Source organism: Athene cunicularia (genome assembly GCF_003259725.1).
Source record: "Athene cunicularia isolate RWA chromosome 4 unlocalized genomic scaffold, athCun1 chr4_part1, whole genome shotgun sequence".
Taxonomy (NCBI): domain Eukaryota; kingdom Metazoa; phylum Chordata; class Aves; order Strigiformes; family Strigidae; genus Athene; species Athene cunicularia.
The window spans coordinates 34,363,712-34,385,003 of record NW_020799098.1 but is presented as its reverse complement, the minus strand read 5'-3'; the positions used below and the strand labels follow the sequence as shown (position 1 = coordinate 34,385,003).

The 21,292-nt window shown below is 36.4% G+C and overlaps 1 protein-coding gene across 25 annotated transcripts in view; it reads right to left on the bottom strand.

Annotated features, from left to right (window-relative positions):
- The window catches only part of SORBS2 (sorbin and SH3 domain containing 2), a 166,036-nt gene that overhangs the window by 43,799 nt on the left and 100,945 nt on the right, over positions 1–21,292 (bottom strand). For 19 of the 25 annotated variants that reach the window (XM_026847271.1, XM_026847275.1, XM_026847281.1 and 16 more), the window contains 6 exons: positions 19,626–19,770; positions 17,104–17,279; positions 11,920–11,986; positions 10,781–10,825; positions 9,395–9,581; positions 6,227–6,341 (listed from right to left, as the gene is read on the bottom strand). In XM_026847271.1, the coding sequence (XP_026703072.1) occupies positions 6,227–6,341; positions 9,395–9,581; positions 10,781–10,825; positions 11,920–11,986; positions 17,104–17,279; positions 19,626–19,770 (735 nt within the window). Of the gene's footprint in view, positions 1–6,226; positions 6,342–9,394; positions 9,582–10,780; positions 10,826–11,919; positions 11,987–16,296; positions 16,454–17,103; positions 17,280–19,625; positions 19,771–21,292 lie in introns of those variants that run through there. The other 6 variants (XM_026847277.1, XM_026847289.1, XM_026847295.1 and 3 more) reach the window with 3 other exon arrangements.

Below are 21,292 nucleotides of genomic sequence, written 5' to 3'. Positions count from 1 at the left end.
TCACCAATACACCAGAGCAATCACATACAGCTATTTCTGTTTTCTGAAAGAGATAACACTGTGCTCTTGGCTATTTCAGGTAATTAAACATCTTACAGCACTTTTCTTGCTGCTTTGATGTTACTGGAACAGACTGTTAACTTTGCTCTATTGAAGGTCAAAAACTCTTTTGAACTACCTTGGTGTTCACAGATCTATGAGCTGTTCATGCGGTATCTGGACACCAACTGTTGCTTTACAGATTTATCTTCACAATGTCCCTTTCAAGTAAGGGAAGTATTATTCCTGTGAACAGAGTGAGAAGTGAATGCCAGTGATGAAAAACTCGCTGTGCTCCACAGCAGGGTTAGGAAGCGAAGCTGCTCTGGAGTTTTGCCCTTGCATTTCCACCATCCACAGGCATAATCCAGCACTACTAATGACAACTGCTTCAACTCAACTATGCATACCTATCTTTAGTAGAAAAGGCACCACTGAAATGAGTTTCACGAACTGACCAGTCAAGACTTGTGACCTTACTAGAAACTACAACCAATTTAAGAAAAAACACATGATTGCTCTTCTACAGAGAGATGAAGGCATTGAGGGCAAAAAATGATTCACAATGCAGAAAATAACTTTGTTATATATCAACTTGATTCCCATTACAAAGAATGCTTGGCATATTCAGAGTTTTTTGCTTATCTTAAAAAAAAATAAAAATCCACAGTTTAGATTTGGATAATTTGAGAAGACAGTACTAAACAATTCCTTTTCCATCATTTCTTCAAACTAAGTTACAGTATGCTGAAATCTTTATAGCATGCTTTCATCTTTATATTATTGCAATGAATTAATTTTCACAGAAATGTTAGTATCAATAATTGGGTGCATCTACATAAATAAATCAATCCCTTGAAATGCATATGGTGTTGCACTACAAGGCAGCCCTACTGGCATTACTTGCTTGGGTAGTAAGCATCAGCCTTGTGAGCCTCAAGGTTCCCTGGATAGCAGCAGCCCCAAAACTACACACTGACCAGTGTCCCCTCTTACAGGAAGCCATAACACACTGTCAGACCAGCTGGGCTTCCACCCAAGGAGATAAAAATGAGAATGGAAGTTGGCTCCCCTTTTATCTTCAAATACTCTTGTAATTAGCTGGAATCTTAAAAACCTCCACAATTCTGCTTGTAAATAAAAAGCTAGAAATAGTGCATTTTATGCAGTTTCTAAGTTTTTGAGTTCTCCTCATGTAGTAGTGTGCAAATAAAATGAGAGCCTTAGTGTGTAAAACTAACTCCACGCATACAAGTCCTACTTTTATTCAGACCTTGAACCGCAGAGGGCAGCAAATAAAAAGAAACTGAGCGCTACAGTCTGCAAATCCACTGCTGCCTGGCAGTTCCAGCAAGGACTCTGCATTCCCTGTGCTACCAAGAGCAATACACAAGCAATTGATTGCACTCGGCTTTTGGATTCAGTTTTGCTGATGGACGTTTTTCTATTATCTCCCCTTCCAAGAGATTTAAAATGAACAAATCATTTTGGCTTGAAATACTGAACTTGGCTTGGTCTCACAAAGTATCGCCCAAACTGTTTGAACAGAAGGTAAAAGCAATAAAGTTAAATTCCCTTTTTATGTTTTGTCAGTAAAACCAAGTCATGTTCCTGTACTCTATCCCTCATCTCGTCCTTTAGTAACATTTTCATTACTTGTTGAAAATAACTACTGAAGACCAGTAGGAAACTTCACTCTTTTAGCCATTTGCATCAGATGGTCAACACAGCACTGCAACAACATACCCAAGTATAGAATAACACCATAATTAAAAAAAAAAACCCCAACATCTGTAGTGTTGCAATGCAGCTTTGCCTGTGCTTGATTTGACATTTGCGAGTTCAGACACCATATTGAAGCCTCTTTGGAACCATGGACTCAGATGTCTGTTGTAAATTTGGCTTTGGTATTTTATTAGCTCTAAAGAGTTTGCTTTTGCTTTTGCTTTTTTCTTTTTTTTTTTTGGACTACTTTTAAATAGCTGTTGCAGCTCCAAGTGCATTACCATATTGACTTAGTCTCTCAGTGTCTTTATGAGAAGACATATTTATTTTAATGTCATATCAAAACATGCCAATATGTAGAATTTCTGATTTCTTTTTAAGACACGCTGTGAAATTTTTTCCAGTTGACAAAGTGTTACTCAAGTAACTCAACTAACACTGAGCAGAATATTCTGATATCCAGCTTGAGATTTCACGGGTAATCAAACTATTCTAAAGAAAATTTCAAATTTTTCACTACAGTAAAAAAACTCCCCCAAACCAACAGATGTACATCATGGTGCAAGCCCAGTCTATTTCTGGTATTTGACAAAACAGTAATTTTTTACAATTTATTTTGATCATTAAGTCCTCTTGCATACAATCTCAGTAGAAAATTTGTACACTGAGCATATATAAAAAAATCTAAACCTAAAATTTAACCTGGCAGTTTTCTCTGACTAGCACATGTGTACTTTCATGCTTAGACTAAAACACCTAATGAAAAAAAAAGGCAACTATTGCTTGTACTAATTTTACAAAATCTTTCTTTACAGCAACACCACGAGTTTTCCTTACTTGTTTTACTGCAGAAACAGAGAAATGTACATGTATGAACTACTTCACATATGCAAGGTTGAAACTAGCAAAGAATAAAAATTTAACTTCATATGAGAAAGATTAAATTATTACACTGCAGTTTATTCACTGAAAGTTAACATCCATTTTAGGAAATGAATCTGTGGTTCAGATGATATTAGAGAAAAATAACAGCACTTTATTGAATTGCAGACATTGGAGATGGAAACATCAGAACAACTTATGTACCACCTTATCAGTGCTAAGTTTTTAGAAGAAATGGTAATATTTTATGGGTTTATTGAAGTAGGAAAAAAGGACCTGCCACATCACTGCTTGGAAGACAGCTTAATGTCACAGAATCACAGAATCGGCTAGGTTGGAAAAGACCTTGAAGATCATCCAGTCCAACCATTAACCTAACACTGACAGTTCCCAACTACACCATATCCCTCAGCACTATGTTGACCCGCCTCTTAAACACCTCCAGGGATGGGGACTCCACCACCTCCCTGAGCAGCCCATTCCAATGCCTAACAACCCGTTCTGTAAAGAAATGCTTCCTAATATCCAGTCTAAACTTTCCCTGGTGCAACTTGAGGCCTTTACATCTCGTCACTTACTTTTAGATGTTATCGAAAAAGACCAATCTCAAGCCTCTCCCTATTGATATGTTTATACTCTTACAAGATCAAATTACAGAAGAAATATTATTTTCCTATTTCATGAGTGAAGGCTGCTACATGATACTGCAGCTTGAAATTAAACTTATATTTTTATATCCATAACAAAGATAATCATCTATCCCTAACCAATCTATCCAATTGATTAGTAAGTCTTTTTTTTTTTAAGGTTATTATTTCTCACAGTCTTTTGACCTACTGAATGAGGATCTGCTGAATACTTCCCACTAAATGTTAGTTTTACATTGAATCTCATTTTACTATATTCTTCCCATGTTTCTAATCTCCACATTAATCATAACTGGTTCCAATGTAGTACCTATGTCACTAAAGGGAATGCTGAGCTTTCAAACCTCATCTGCCCTGTTTATTATTATATAAGGTAGCTGTAAATATTTTTTTTTTTTCCCCCAGATCATTTTGCCATCAAAACTGCAATCCTGTAGACATGGAAATAATTAAATTTCAGCAAAAAATTTTAAGATTTGCAGTGCTGGAAAAAATTCCTTTTCCTTTTTTTTTTTTTTTTTTTTTTTTTTTTTTTTTAAAACTAATAAAGATTTCTAGTTCAGAAGCTATAAATGTCCATCTTCTACAATATTAACTATATTTATTTTTATACTCCATATTTTAATTAATATTTTATTTCTGTATTATCAGAATATGTTTTCAGACATTAAAAATAAAATCTTTTGAGATTATCATGATGAAAGACTCATGCTATACTGACACAGATGAGAATTTGGAGTTTTCACCTGAATTTGAAACTACTGCACGGCTTTCAGACATCAGCTTTTCCTACACACAGAGAAAATCTTTTGACCTATTCTGCTGATCATCATTTAAGAAGTCATGAGTTTTACTTCCAATGAACAGAACACAGTGAAGGCAAATGCTTCAGTGAAACAAGGTATTTTTCTTTTTGTAACTCAGTCCAAAGGAACTATCTAAATACATAAAGCTGAACATCATTGTCATCATCATTATCAGAAATTCCAGAACTGTGATAGATTGCTTCAACTATTTTTTATCAGTTAATAACATTACACAAGTGTCAGCACAACTTTCATCTCTTGTATTCTACATTAATTCCTGTTTTCCAATCTTTTACGGCTCTGAATCATACATAACCAAAAAATATCTTCATTCTGTCAATGAATATTATTTCCTCAGCTTTTAAAATTTATTCTACAAAGAGATGTTTCTTTGTATTTAAATTAGCTAAGTCTTACACTTCTAGTCTAAGCTTCAGATGATAAAGCATGATCTTGCCCTTGACTGATGCTGCTCAGTAAGTACAACATGACTAAGGTTTCTCTGCATGAAAATATTTTAAGGACCAAACAAAGCTCAAAATCCAACCTGTTGATTGATAACATCAAAAATAAAATGTATAAACAAGTTAAAAGAAAGGATTCAGGAACAGTCAGCAAAGCACACTTTTTTGTCATTTCGTTAGTTTGTTAAAATTGAAAAATTCTATCTATGATCATATTAATCAACACGGCAATTCCTATATAAATTACTTTTTCACATTACATTAGTAGAAAATATAATTCAATAGAAAAGTGAGGCCATTCTTGAAACATCACTGTAATTTTCTTACTTTTAACTTGAATCTGCTGTTATTCTTTGGCACTGAGAAGGCTGGTAAATGATTTCAGTGTGTATAATGCAGCCACAGCAATCAAAAAAGTACTCAGAACAAATGCCATCACCTTTTGAATAAAATTAAAGTTCATCTTCACAATAAATACTAAATTCCCTTTAATTATATTGATTAATTAACAGTTCCTATCAAAATGCCAATTTCCTCTCTGAAAAATGCATCAGTTCTTCAAGAACTTAATTTAACAGAAACACAAAACAACAAAAATTATATTCCTGAAAAGACCACAAACACACAAGGGAAAGGTGCTTAGTACAGGTTTTTCACACTATTGACATACTACATATTCTGGAATTCAATTATTTGTTTATTTTAAATTAGTAAAATAAATTCTGTGAACAAGCATCAAATACAGTAATACAAAAGCAAAAAATAATCCAGTATTGATTACACAAACCCCTTCTTTAACACTGGACTCCTTCAACCATTTCAACCTCAAAGTAAAAGACCAAGAAGAGAAAATATTGCCAAAATTTTTCCTAAAATAAGAAAGTATTGAGATGGCACAAAGATAGATTAGAAAAGCTGGGTGAATGTGTCTTTCAGCAAACAAAAACTTCCATTGATAGTCATTCTGCGTGCATTAAACATAGCTTTGTCAGACATGCTTGCAAAAAATTCCACAATCACAATCATTATTCAGAAAGCACGAATAAGGACTTCTAATTACAAGTTAATGCACATCAGTAATCACAAAGTAATTGAGACTGGAAGGGCCCCCTCCAGAGGTCATCTAGTCCAACCTCCTGCTAAAAGCAGGTCTAATCAGATCAGGTTGCTCAGGGCTGTGTCCGGGTGAGTCCTGAACACCTCCAGAAATGGAGATTCCACAGCCTCTCTGGGCAACCTTGACCAGCTTTTGACAAAAACCTCCTTATGTGTAGAATTAGGCACATCCTGAGAATGAAAATAGTTTATTTTTATGCATTAATTAATAAGATATCACATGTGCTGTTAATACTACTGAAAATGACTCCTGGAGACACATGCCAACTAGAAAAAGCAGTTTCATCATCCATTAGTTTTGCACAGCGGTGGTTTGATTTCTTGGAAATCAATCAGATTTCAGAATCAGAAGATCTGAGATTAGTGAATAAGTCAAACCTACATTTTCAACACAACCATCAGCAAAGAGCAAAGACAAATTGCTGCAAAATCACATTTGAAAAAGGACCTTCAGTATTCATCATAGTTATAATCAGTAGTAAATAATAAAAAGATGACCTCTCACCAAACCTCTTACTGTATTATTTATTTCACTTATGTGTCTTACCGGTCTTTCATGTTCAAGGATGGATGACTTTCCCGGCTCATATTCAAAAATACTTCTTGGTTCAGAACGGAACTTGCGGGTATCTACCTTTCTGTCAGGGGGATCCCAGTCATTTCTAAATAGCAAATACGAGCAACTGAGTTAATTTACTGTCATCACCATCTGCTTTACAACTTTGTGCAAGAGAAACATACAAAACCAAATTCATCATGGTTTCTCTTTCTAGATTTCAGTTGTGAAATGTCTGGTCTAGCATCCCAATGTTTTAAGCACTGTATCATCTTAACCTGTTTATAGCAGGTATACTCAGTACAGTAGGAAAAATGCTAGAGGTGTCCAGCCTCTGTGATCACTCATACTTTTGTTATAACTAGTAGACCAGTTAAAAAACTTCCCTGACATACTGTGTCAAAATAGCATGACATGTCTTCTCAAGTTGCAAATTTACTATACTTGTTTTATAACTATACTAATACAGGCAAGTAATAGAGATTTTTGTCATCACACTATATGATAGTATATCCTTATTGAAAAATTTTCTGAGACAAAAAATGAGGAATTGTTTTAAAAGATAGTGTGAAAATCTAGTAGATGCTCTTTATCCTGATCTGTAGTAGAACTGCTCCGGAATATGCTTGCAAGTGGTATACTGTTTCCTTGGAAAGTTGAATAACCAACAAGAATTTGGCAGTGGGCTTTGGGACAGAAATGTATCCATCTTCTGTATAATTATAAATTTTCTTTCAATTTAATAGTGCTATGCAAAGAACAAAAAGTAACCCCTACTACTGTATTTTTTCAGTAACTTACCATGTTACATTAATAGCTACCTTTATATTTTGGGGGGATAGTTAGCTAGTTACTATCACAGTGAGAGCTATGTTTTCATTGCAGTTTTTTTAGTCACTGCCTACCTTGCATTTGGAAAACTGTAGCTCACACATCTTTTTGTTTAGCTCTGTGTAAAATTACCTACTAGTAACTCAAAGAATGGGGGAAAGTGGAAATCCTATCAACTACTGTCTGTATTTACAAGAAGAAAGAGCACACACTGATTATGTTCTATTAGTTCTATCAGCCTTTCTGATGTGACTTGGTTTGATGTGACCTGACATAATAAGGCATGTGTCATGTGCCTTAAAATAATCTATGGGGTAGCTTTTGTTTACTGTATGTTTGTGAGTGCAATTTCTGGGACACAGACACCTCTATTTATAAAATGCCCTACATTTCAAGGGAAGTAGTTCTACATGGCTCTATTGTTTATTTTCACTGACAAAAAAAATCATTTCAGAGCAGAAAAGGTTGTATTTTTTGAGAATGAACAGGAAAATGGGAATGTTCTGATCAAGTTGCATTATACTGCAAGTCACTGAAGGGAAAAGGATGCTACTGAAATTCTGATTCATGCTCAGTTCACCTAATTTACAGTGTTCAGCCTGTAATCCCTTACGGACTATATTTTTGAGCCCAACTGTTAATGCAAACCATATCTTGCCTCCCAGCTATGAAACTGTGATACTGTGAGTAAACCTAAGCCTCTTATGTGAGATTTTAAATACTCAGGCTTTATAGGCAATTAAAAAAAGAATCTCCCAATGGCAGGGAAAGATTGACGAGCTATAGCTGCCAGCAGCAGACAAAGCATAACTAACGCGTTTGGTATCCCCTGGCCTGAAGAACACAGATTTCCACTGCCTGTCTTACCATGCAGGATATTAAAAGGAGAGGCTAAACATCTAAATTCAGTGCTGAAACAGTTATTTTCAAGCTTGACACAAGCAACTGCAACAGGCCTCAGTTTCTGTGACCAAGGCATTTGGCCTAGCACAGGATGATGACTCACATAACTTCAGAGATCAAAGCTAAGCAGAATCCACATTTTGGTTCCTTGCTAACAAAATCTACACTTCTGTATGACTTGCTAGCAAAACTCAAACCTCAGGGCCTCTGGGAGGTATCTCAACTCTAACCCCTAGCATTTCCTCTTGACATCCTGCCCTCAGAAGCAGGAGTAGCCAAAATCAGTAATATTCGAGCAATCTCATTTTCCTCTGCAGTATATGTATCTGTATATGTAACCTTTTAGATTGCCGGTACCTACAAATTTTTCAAAAAGCCATAGTCACAGCCTTAACTTTAAACACTTACCATGGTCTTTTCTCATATTTTATTCAAACTGCAAATTATTTGAAACTATTTAATATTTTCTACATATAAAAACGTTTACAATGTCCAAGCTGACAAAAATGGGCAAATTTTGGTTTGTTACTTGAGTGTAAGCAAGAGAGGTGGGCTTGTAGCCACAAATGGAACAAAAAAATGATCCTTTTCATATACAAAAATATATACAGACACACATAAATGTACACTAAAAGAATATTATATTAGCATGTAGTATTCATGAATGTAAACACTAAAGAAAACGCTTTGTACTTCAGGTTGTAGCTACAGATATGCTGAAAAGTCTATAGAGTTTGTGTGCAGGGTTTTATCAGAAGGATAAGCATTTCTTTCCTGAGTTATTAAGTATTAACCTTTTTAAAACAGAACTCTAACTACTGAGACCTGGTTTTGGGCAGCAAGTTTGAGGCTGGAAAACCATGAGAAATCTGAAATGCCCCTTTAATCTGTAAACACCTTCTTGGTCTACCAAAATGGAGATGGAGATTGAAAAAGTGGGGATATAAAGCACTTCTGACCTTTGGAAAAACGTGGGTTGACTGCTACACTCTTACAGTTTTGCTCTTCCTGAATCTCAATTTACAACACCTTTTAGACCTTTTCTCTCTGCTGCTGGATACCATAGATACCACACCATGCCCTTCCTACTCAGAGACTAACTATTCAAGACAGCTGCTAGAGCACGGATTTTTCTGAAACACAAACAAGCAGGACAATCCCAGTAATGAGAATGAAAACTTTAAATGCTCCTGGTGGTACAACTTGTAAGAATAAGCACTTCTTTAGCATGTTTGAAGAAACGGCAGCACCACACACAACGCCCACGCTACTGATGAAGATTACCCCTCCTCACCTGACTGTCCCTTGAATAAAGAAAGCCCTTAAAGTCACATTATTCTATAGCTCCTACTTTATCCTTTGTGATATCCTGTAATAGGATTACTGTAGATATCAAGAACATTTTTTTAAAATATGCTGACTTACTTTTCTGGTATAGACCTTTCCCTCAGACGATGTGGTGGTACTGGAGGTGGCACATGCGGAGGTGGTAAAGGGGACGAGATCTTAAAGGCATCAGAGCTACTGTCAGAAGCACTTTTAGACAATGGTCTGTACGTCTGAGTCTTTGCGGCTGGGTGTGCCTGAGCAGAGAAGGATGGACTGTAGCTACCTAATATAAAACAAACCCAGAAATAGTCACAGCATGAGTTTTATTTTAATAAAAGACAACACGGAACGCTACAAGAACCCACAGTTACTCAACAAAGATGCAAGGTTACAAAAATGTGTAAATGCATTTTTAAAAGTACATGCTGTATACTGTGTCACTCATTAGAATCTTTTTTATATATTTCTATATAAAACTACAAACACACAAAGTGCAGTATAGTTAAAATAAATTAATGATTAATTTCAGGGGGGAAGAAGTTAATGGCTGTATATATCCATCAAAGCTGTTAATGACATTAATCCCCAGGCTTATCCTGCCTCTCAGTTGTTCTATGTTCAGAAGGAAGAGAAAAGGCAGGAAATTCACATTTTTTTCCCACTGTCTTACTTATTACTGTTAGTGTGGGACTAGGCAATAGTGTATCTTGAAGAGGATCACAAGAATCCAAAGACATCTCAGACAACTGACGCAAGAAAAATGCTCTCAACAGTACAGAGAAAGGCAGTATGAGAGCATATCAAATGCAACAAACACTGAAATGGAAGAATTTTGAATGGCAATTTTGCACAATGTTTGCACTATGGTTTTTTTTCCACACATACAGTCTATTCACACTTTCATTTTTGTTTTTGTAAATAATTTTACCACATGGTTATAAACTTTTGAAAGATACAACCGTTATATGTCTTACATTAATATGTCTGTCTTGCAGCTAAATAACATCAACACCTGTGCCTACAGCAAAAATGAACAAGATCATAAAACAGAATCATCTTTATACAGTCTTACTGCACATTTTAAAAGGTGTTTTCAATAAAACTACAAAAAAAATGTAGTTTTCCCATGTCAGTAATTAGCATTTTTACTTTCACACAGTAGTTCCCTTTTCTTTTTGATAAGGAAAGACTGCGTTACTCACAATCACTAGTGAAAACAAATGCAATGTAATCAAGAAACTACAGTACTACAGTGTATCTCATCTGCAGTAAGAGGCCCACAGCTGCAATTCATTTCTGTTGTAAGAATGAAACCAAAATTAAACTTTGTTTCATTTGGGAAAAAAGGCATGAAAAAACACCAACTGAGATCAAACAAGATGATAAGAAGTGTTTACATAAGCAAGCATGAGTAGTTAACTACCCCTGTTACTTGCTGACATTAACAAAAGACTCATTTTGAAGTGAGGGAATAATTCCTACCAGTACTGTATGCATAGGCAGTATTATACATGTCTGTGTCGTCATCTATAAAAAGAAATACACAGTTACAGTAGTGCAATACATGCCAGTTGATCACAGCAATGCAGCTTTGGTTTTACAAATACAAACAGAAGACTGGTAGGCAATCAAGCACTGTATTTCTTTTCCTCATCTCACAGGTGTTTTCTGAAGACTCTCTCTTCCCATTATACTTACGATAGGCTATTTTCACCATTTTATTGGTAAAATGGTATCTTCTGGTCATGTCACCCGTATTACATGCTTACTGGTTAGCACTGAATTGCAAATTATAGCTTTTTGTCTGTTCTTCTCTCTTCCCCAAACTCAATTTCTTCCTCTTGTCATCTCCCCTGTACTAGAGACTATTAAGCTGTTGTTCCAGTCACAAAAAGCAACCTCAAATATCTACTATGTGACTAGTGTTCAAAATAGATTTTGTAAGCCAAAATTCTCCTGCTTACATTCTTTATTCTCCCACTAACATTCTGTGTGACCATACTGAATGCAAGCTCTAACTCACACCAATAAAGTCTCCTTCCTTCCAGAGGCGTAATGAGCGTAATTGCCATTTATACAGTTTCTTGACATCCTTGGTGACAATCATGATAAAGAATGTTAACTCTAAAGCTAGTGTCACCAAAGCTCCATTTCAGCAAAACCAAATAAGACAGTCTGCAAAGAAAATGCAGTTCAGACAGATAATGTATCCTCAAAGCAGCCTGTTTACTAGCCCATGCTGTTCTAACACATGAGCTCTTCATAAGAAAGCTGCTATGGCAGGAGATTTACAGTGGCCAATTTCTCATCCCTCAAACTGGAGATGAGGATCACTTCACGGAGCTCCCCAGTGACATGGAATTATAGTGGCTGCATACATATCTAATGACTTTAATTTTTGTTCAGTTTTAGTAACAAAATAAATCCATTAGAAATTTTCAGCATTTAGCAGAGGGAAACAGCTCTCTGCAGTAAAATGTATAATTGAAATAACCATTGGATTTGATTCATTATCTGACACTTGATGAACACTTGTATTTTCAAATATACAATCAAAATGCAGAAAAGTGCATTTCTTAATACCACTGAGAACAACCCAGCCAAGACAAAACCATACTTACCAGGTTTATGAACCATGTGGATTTGCTTGAACATTGTCTTGTACCAATCCTTTGGCCTGTCAACCGTCTAAATAAAATAAAATTTTTAACAATTAACAAAAAGCCCCCAAACAACTCTGTGTGTACAGATATAATCAGACATTTAATGCTAATCTGGACGCAAAGTGTATTATGTTTTGTCCCCTATTTAATATAATAATTTTCATACCATCTAGTTTCAAATGATGGATTTATGCTTTTCATCTAGGAATTCCTGTAACAAGTTCTGGAAGAAACTGAAGACTAAGTCAGTTTTTGAGTCTGATCTTCGAGGACACAGCAGTTAGGAACATAGGAATTAGTGCCAAATCAAGAGTTTATCTTCTTAGTGCCCTAAAACTGACAATAATGAATGCCAGATACTTTACAGGAAAACCCAAACACCTCATGAGTTGTAATACTTACAAGTGTGTAAGAAAAGCTTATTTTGAACTCCTGGCATCTTCCAACTTAAATTATCTTCAAAATGGAATTGTTAAATAATGCAGAAAAACTTTGAAATACTACCAATAAAAGAATTAATACAACACTACATTTAAGAGTTAATGGTTGGATTGTAAACAAACAGTATTTCCTTTTATCAGTTTTAAATTTCATTTCCAGAAAACTTAATTTTAACTTATTTTTCTATTTTGAGAAAAGTCAATACAATATACCTTCCAACAACCATTGAAAAAATACTTATCCTTACTTTTGTATACTAAACAATCCCAAAGTTCACAAAATCTCCTCATATCAACATTTGCTCATGCTTCTAATGATTTTTATCTCTTACCCTTTTGCACTTTCCCTTTTGTTGAACTTACTTTGAGCTAGGATGATAGTATTTCAGAATAGGAGATAAACCAAAGTCAAACACATTTTCAGTATTGTTCTTCTTAGGTCCTAAAATTTTATTTGTTCCACAATAGTCAGAAAAGCAAAAGTTTTAATGCAGATGTACAAAATTCTCTTCAAACCTCATGTTGCACAGGGTTCAAAAGACCCCTTTTCATGTGCATTATCTTGCATTAGCTAATACTAAATCTGCAGTCACTCTGCCCACTTCTCTTTACCATGAAAAGTGAAAATCCATGAATAATTCTTACAAAATAAGTGACAGATCTCAGCGTGTTCATATGGCTCCATGCCATTTCAGTGAATCACACTTTTGCCCTAAATACTTGTTACAGTTGCTGTACAAAATTAATCTGTGTTGTTAACAATGGTGAACTCTTGCTATAAGGGACCAGGCAAAAACTGCTCCTGTATTTTGAGGAATCATATGAGTTCTCATAAAATTGCTACTAAATGACATTTAAAAAAGAAGTTGCTTAAAAGAAGACCTGACAGTCAACTGAAGAACTCCAGGATCTGCTGGGGAAGAAAGAATTTTAAGGAGATTGTCATGTTTTTTAATCAGACCTGCTTGCAAGACAGAGATGAAGGAGATACATCTTTGTGTCAAGATCAAGTCCTTTCCCTCACTTACCAACATTCCTGACTTCTGCCAAAGAGAAGATATTTGGAAACAGATTTGGAACATTTTAACATTGATTCCTTAAAGGTATTAAACATCTTTACTAGCAGAACTCTGAAAAGAATAATTTAGCTGGATTTGAAACAAGTATAATATTTGGTGCTTCAATGTGATATATGTTCAAAAGTTTACAACGAAGTCCAAAAGGTCTGAAGGAATTTACATTGATGGGCATAACCTCTGTGGTACTCCTCATTTCTCACAGCAGTAGAAACCTGCAATGGTCCTATGATACTGCAACTGCCTTTCTGATTGTATTGGGCCAAGAAGAGTCTTCCAGCAGAGTTTGAGTCACCAATAGGTGAGCAGACTGGAAACACTGCATAAATATTACTGCTATGACCCTACTGTTTGTCAAAGGACAAAGATGCATAGACATCTCTCTGCTGGATCCTCCTTATCAGTGAGATCCTCCACAAATCCACAGGCATTGGAGGAGGATCCACATAGAGATCAAGTATGGAGAAGCTCCCATGTGACCAGAGAAGAAGGTCTCTTTCTGGGTGTTAGTACATTTTTCTCTCATTATCTCCCTCCAGCCCTCACCTTGGGGTTTAAAGCCGCAGCCAATAATTTGGCTTTACACTATAAGCCAGATAGGATTAGCTATGGAATAGAATAAATTAATTTAAAAATACATTTTCTCAATTTATATTCACTAATCCTACATACCAACATTTGTTTGAGGAATTAGCAGCATTCACAATGCAGCAAGCCATTCAGATGCCATCCTGCTTTGCATACATTATAGCTGTTGCAATTAAATATAGGAACATGGTATCATCATATGCGAATGCACAATCAGCTAAATAGCATGAAAAGGACATAAGAAGAACCTGTGATTAGTATTCAGGAGAGTCCAGAATCATTGCAGTATTCTAATTATCCATCAAATAATATGCAATTAAAGGAGGCATTTATGACTTTCAGTGTACCTTCTGTGGTTTTTTTTTTTTTTTAAGCTGAAATATTACATCGCTAAGTATGGAAAAGAAATCTGGTGGGACTTGATTTTTGTTTTCATTATTAAATAGAGGCCTTTTTAGTCTACAGATTAATTTTGTTAGTTAGACATGAAGCAATCATTTTGGATACTCTAAAAGAGCGCAGTCATACTGCTTTCTGTGAATCTGTTTTTTCCTCTCCTAGACCCTGTCAGTGGTAAACTCTGGTGGTGCCATTTGACTGAATGCTTTTCTGAGCAAACAGCATTTTACCCTCTCTTTTCCAAAGACTTAATCTCATCATCTTTGGTGCAGGACAATGATATTAATTTTCAGGCTTCAGACTTGCACTTCCCAGAGCTGGCAGGAACTTAAGTCATATGGAGGGAACATGCTAACTTGGGATAGAGGTTCTGAGAGAAGGGAAGGCTTTATAGGAATCCTTCCCCTCTCGGCTGCTTTGGATAGAGAGGGTTTTTGCAGGAATAGAAAGAGAACATCGCTCTGCTTTCCTCGGCTAAGCAGCTGTCACAAACCATGTTCTGAGAGTGAATGCAGACTTGGAGGAGAAAACCACAGCTTGAAAAATCTCACTAGTCCTGAAAAGCACTCCAAATCTGCAATACAGATACTCCCAAATTCTTATTTACAAGCTTACCTGTGAGTAGCATAGTGTTTCAGAACACAGTATGTATGTTACCTATCACCCGTAAATCTGCATTTACTGCTTTTTTGATAGAATGCTGCCATTTTCATAAAGATGGAAGAATAAGAAACTTAAACTTTGCATGCAATGATAAACTCAAATAATTTGAAAACTTCTTTCTCTCTCCAGATGGAGTGAGGCTGAACTTTCTGGAAGAAGATTCCTATTTGGATTGCTCACTGACCTTGGATAAAGAGCAAGTAATATATCCTACCTTCTACTATTCATGGGAAATGCAGCTGTAGCAATTTTGCATGTTTCTGCACAGTACTGCACTTCTGAAAGGTGTGAAGGTGCAGCACATTTTGAGTCTTTTGCTGACAACTATATTACCTTTGTTCTGACACGACTGGGGTACATGGGGCTCACATATACTTGTGTGCATTTAAAATGTAATCTCAAATCGGTATCTTGAAAACAATCTCACTTCCAGCTAAGTCCTAAGGAAGCAGAATAAGGACACAAAGTGGCACGAGACACACTCACACACACACACACACACACACACACGCTTTTAAGTCCTATCTTATGTGAGAATCACTTCTACAATGCTGTTTACAAGCTGTAAGATATTTTGAAATTAAAACATAACAAAACCCAGAGGAAATCCAGTTGAAAAATGTCCTAATTCAAGTTACATTATGATTTTAGGTCAAAATCTGAGAGACTCAGACCATGCAATCAGAAAGTTAAATATAGGTTGGCAGATTGCCAAGTCTGTTAAGCACACTTGAGGGGGATTTCTGGTATAATCTTACATAACTGAGATGCACCCTATTAGATCAATCTGCTCTTAAAAAAAAAAGGAACAAAATAATTACTTTATCCTATATAAAGTACGGGGACTATTTACTTAAAAAGGGGGTAGGAAGCTAGAGCATTGTCACAAAGAAATTTATTCATTTTTAAAAGATTCTGATCGTATTACATTTTATATTAAAAATAAAGCAAGAAATGCCAGAATCTCCCCCCCTTCTTATCAAAATTGTCCCCATCTTACCACTTATTCTGATTTTTTCCTATTGTTTTCTCCATCAATTCCTGATTTCCCCCCTTATTTTTCAATCCATTGAAGCAGTTCTTGGCAATACAACAGCCCTGTATGTCACTACTGGTAGAGAGCATACATCCAACAGCTGCTACAACCTTGCACCTCACAAAGACTTCACCTGCAAGGGCTCTGCTGCTTTCATCCTGGCTCCCACTCTTCTTACTCTTTCTCCGTCTAGCACAGCACCTCTCTGGCTGGGAAGGCCAGTAAGCACTTCCTTTACAGACAGTGCAGCTGCCACTGTGCTCTCTGGACCAGCCAGAAGAGGCTGCCCTGACAGCGGAGTGGAAAGAATGCTTCAGCGGAGTGAAAACAAAACTCTTCAGTTCGACATCCTGGAACCACTCAAGCAGTGACTAGTGGCAGATGATCAAAACTGGGCTAGTCGCAATGAAAGAGCTTCCACGCTATTCGTTTACATGTCACTCAAGGGCACAGTGATTATATATTGCACTTCCACAGAAATGCTAGTCACTTAGGTTATTATCAGAACAAAAGTATTCATTTCTACATATCCTGATGACATGCCCCCCAAAATGCAGAAGCGTGAGATTTTCATATATAGACACACATGTAAATATTTATAATTGCATGCATGCATATATATAGTATGCATAAACTCTATTTTAGAAATAAGAAAACAAATGCAATTACTGTGTATCTCCAAAAGGCAAGAACTACGAGAGAAGAGAGAAGAAGATGCAAAATTTTGCCTACTTCTAATTAAAACTAGAAACATGAAGTCACCCAATTATGCTCCCATCAGCGTTCTCCTTTTCCGTCAACACACAATATTATATTCATGAGCTCGTTGATTACACACACTGTATTCCACATTATATAAGACTAGAAGAATGTGAAAAACCCATTACCAACAATCAATTCATTGTATGAGTTCATACACAGATTCCCCAGAATTTCCTACCGTTCTAATTGCTGTAGGGATTCCAGATTCATCTACCGGGCCAATCCCTGCATAATGTGGAGCTTTAATGACTGTAATTTTTTTTTCTTCTTCTGAGGATCTACAGATTGGTATTGTACTCATGTTGGTGGTGCTGCCAACAGTCTGAACATGCTGTGAGTATGTCTCTGTGGACTCTGTAAAGATAACATGACAGAATATTGTACAACGATACAATAATCATACTTGACAGTTATAACACGCTACCCCATTTCAGTATGCTGTACAGACTAACAACAATCTTAACCACATACATATACAACACTTTAAAAAAATCATCTTAGCTGGGGCTTTGCCCTACTTAATGTTACATTAACAGAATTATAAACTTATTTAAGGACCAGATAGGCTATTCAACTCAGATCATCTTAGATTAGTGGTACTTTTCCCCAGAATTTTCCTCACAAAGCAAGAAAAAACCCCACAAACCCAGCAAAATCTGTTGAGAAACAGTGGCAGTAGCCTTTTTCCTATAAATCAAACTCTTGCACCTTTCCTATTCACTCCTTCAAAGGAGTGATATAATTTCATAACTTGCCCCCCTACCCCAACTCTAGAAAACTACAGAAAATCACTCTTCTGTAAGCACAGAAACAGATTCCAAACAGCCCCCCACAAAGACTTATGTAATATGTGTTTAGAAAGATTAAGTCTTGATGCATAGGTATTTTTAAAAACCAAATTCTGATGTACAGTTTTTGGCCCTTAAAGTTATGCTGGTATGTTTAAATGCCCCTACATTTAATCTATAAGAACGGACCTCAGTAACCTGGCATGGTAGAGCAATCTGATGATTCACCTACAGTACTTTAGGTGAACTGTGCAGGCTGCTACTGGTTTGTTGTGACTTGCAATATTTCTACCCCTCTCCTCCAAATCTTCCTTTATAACTAATGAAATTAATACATCACTATTACCATTTCTCTCTAAAATTCAGTCATTTATTTAACAAGAAACATTTCACTGCTGGGATGTGTTATGTGAGAAGTTGTACTGCTGCAGATGATGTACTTCCTTCCCGTATGCAGGAGCCCCACTCCTTCAAGCAGCATGTTTCAGTAAATCAGTGGGTTGCTATGACAGAGCATTTGTTTCTGCAAGAGCAGGTACAGTACTTGTGACACATGTCCACTGCAGGATAAATTAATATAGGAACTAAAAATAAGTACTGTAACATTGCTGGTGAAAATGACAATTGCCTTTCGCCTAACATTAACTTCTGTTGATTCTTCTGAAGCAAAATATTTGAATTGTAATATAAATAAGCAAAAGGAGCTCTGGTGACTGAAAGCTCTAATTTTGAGTATTTCTGCTCACTCCTACTGCAGGGAGCTGGCTTTGGCATGGCTGTTTCAGCAGTTTACTCAAGTTTGAAACTGTGTAAATAACCCAGTGCTACACATATATGGTGAGGGGCAACTCCGTGGCAAACGTCTGAGTATTTGGGCCTTTTTCCCAAAATGCATGATGTTAAATTTAGAAAACATTTTGGATTTGATCCTTCATTCTTCATAGGCCTCCAACCAAGGCCATCAGTGGGATTTTTACATGAGCAAGGAGAATTAAATCAGGCTGTTAATGTGGAACATAGAACTTCAGCATCATACAAGAGCAAAAATAATGAAAAACCACTTTACTTATTTCAGATATATCCAAACCAGAATTGATAGGCCTTTAGATCAGCAAACTGGAAGCAATCAAAGAATCTAGAATTCTGGAATGTGGAGAAACCCATGTTATACAGTTTTTGTACTTATCATTATGATAGGGATAGCAGTATTTGTCTAAGCTGTAAGTCTCAAAGCAAGAACTGTCACCTAATTTCCCTGCATGCACAACAAAAAAGTAAACTCCAGGATCACATTCAAATTATTTTGCATGTATAGTCTTATCTAAGTATGCGAAACACTGGTAGAAAAAGTAGCAAGCAAATGACTCCTGGCAAAACCGGATTATACTGGTAAAGCGCCATTCTAAGGCTGATCAACTATTTTAAAAAAAGGAATTAACAATGCCCTACAAAAAACCCCATAAACAAATTACAGATTGACATGGCTTTAGGTGTTTAAAAGCCCAAAGCCTCTCCCTTTGTTGGCAGTACTTCTACTGAAGATTATGGAAGTTGTGGGGAGAACCAATGTACGAAGTTGGCCTTTGGTTTCTTAAAGAAGGCAAAATCTGAAGGGGCTGCACAGATTGAGCTATTTCAATATATGCTCTTTCCTTGGTAAAGCTAGTAGAAAGGTGGCAAGAGGTCACTCTCACACACATAAGTAACAAAACCTAATAGTAACTCCAGTTCAGGATCACTACTCTATTTAACAATAAATTTGATTATTTTTTTGCATATATTTCCCAAGGTAGATGAATAGACAATACCTTCATTATGGACGTGAAGCATTCTGCAATTGTTTGCAGTCTTTGCCACGTGAATTGGAATATGTTGTGTAATGTATAAAGCAAATATTCTGTGTGAGGCTTACCCATCATCCTGCCATGCTGCATGATAACAATGTTGGAATTGAGTGAAGCTGGTGGAGGGTAAGCTGAAGAAGGGGAAAAAGGCCTTTGAAAGTGACTCACTGGGCTGGCAGCAGTGCCAGAGTTCCCATTCACTGTGATCTGAGCCTGAGAGAAACAAAACAATATCCCATTAAACTACACACAAAGCCCTCCGACTGACATTCCAAACAGCGAGTGATGCAAAACTGTCATCCACACAACAATTACCAGTTGTCAGGTACCTAGCCATAATGGCATCTGCCTTCTTTGAAATACAAAACTCATTGCAAGGGGAGCAGAATGTTTTCCTTATGTACCTTGTACCTCCCCTCTTCTCTCCTTGTATGTGCTGTCTGTGAAGCATGCTGTAAGTCATGGGAAGGTGACAGAAAGACCATGGTCAAGACAATGAAGATGGCACAAACAAGGTCTGCAGAGGTCTGACAGCAACACAAAATGAAGACAGAAGTAAAAGTTCCTCACTGTGTGACAAAGGCTGACTGCCACAGATCACTCACTCCAAGAGTGATGCACATGCTCAAACCCTATTGATATTGATGGGAACTTCAGTGTAGACCAAAGGGAAAAGTATCATTAAGACTAGCTAACAAGAGTGAGCCAAAGTTTCTTTAAAAAATGGAAGCCAGCTGGAGTGACTATGGGATGCTGATATGTAATCTGTCACAAGAAAAATAAATAACATCAATAAAAAAAACAAGCCACAACCATAAAAAGCAGAACAAAATCAAATAAAAAACCAGGAAAGCTAAGTAAAGTGGCAGTATAGCAGTTTCACAAGTGATTTAGGTATTTTACTACACAAGGGGTACTTCTGAAACAATCTGCTGCTTGGCCCCAGGTTTAGAATCGCCACAGCTGGGCTGTAGCACTTTCATGGGGAATATTGTGAGGATCAAAACAGAGATTGAGAAAGCACTAAATGAAATGAGAGGGTAGTCAATATTTCAGCAGAAAAGAGAGGGATATTCTCTAAAACATCTCTTTTAATGCAGAACTCTTCTTTAGTGCTACGAACTTTGCTCAATTTTATGTAACAAAAGAACTAAAACATGCTGTAAAACATGAGACTATATGAAGCAGCAAAGCGTAAGTAAAAAACATATTAAAAGTCACATTATTTTTACATTTAAAAATGAAATGATTCGTAACTTCTTGTACGCATTTGGTTTTTTGGAGATTACTGATTTGAAAATTGAAAATTTTAATGTCTTGGCCTCCAACAACTAAAAAAGCAAAACAAAATTCTGGCTCCTATGCAGACATCATGTGAACTAGATGCATTCAGCGGAATGCAATTCTTCAGCATAAGGATGCCTGTTTTCAGAACTAAGTTGAAAAGTTTGTTGTGGTGATGTCTCCATTAAAACTTTTGTGTTTAAATGTTTCTTCTCTTAATAAAGTCAAGAACCAAAATGTAAACTAAATTGGCTTTTCTCACACCATCCTCCCCTCCAAGAGAACTTGAAGCTGTAAGAATACAAAAGCTACACAAGCTCAAAGTTAGCATTTCAAGAGGTATGAGGCCATGTTTTCAGATGAGGTTCCTAGATGAGGCCAGCCTACTTCAGAGGTTCACCCATTCTCTTTTTCCACATACTGTATATTTGGGAAAGCTTGTTTCTCGGAA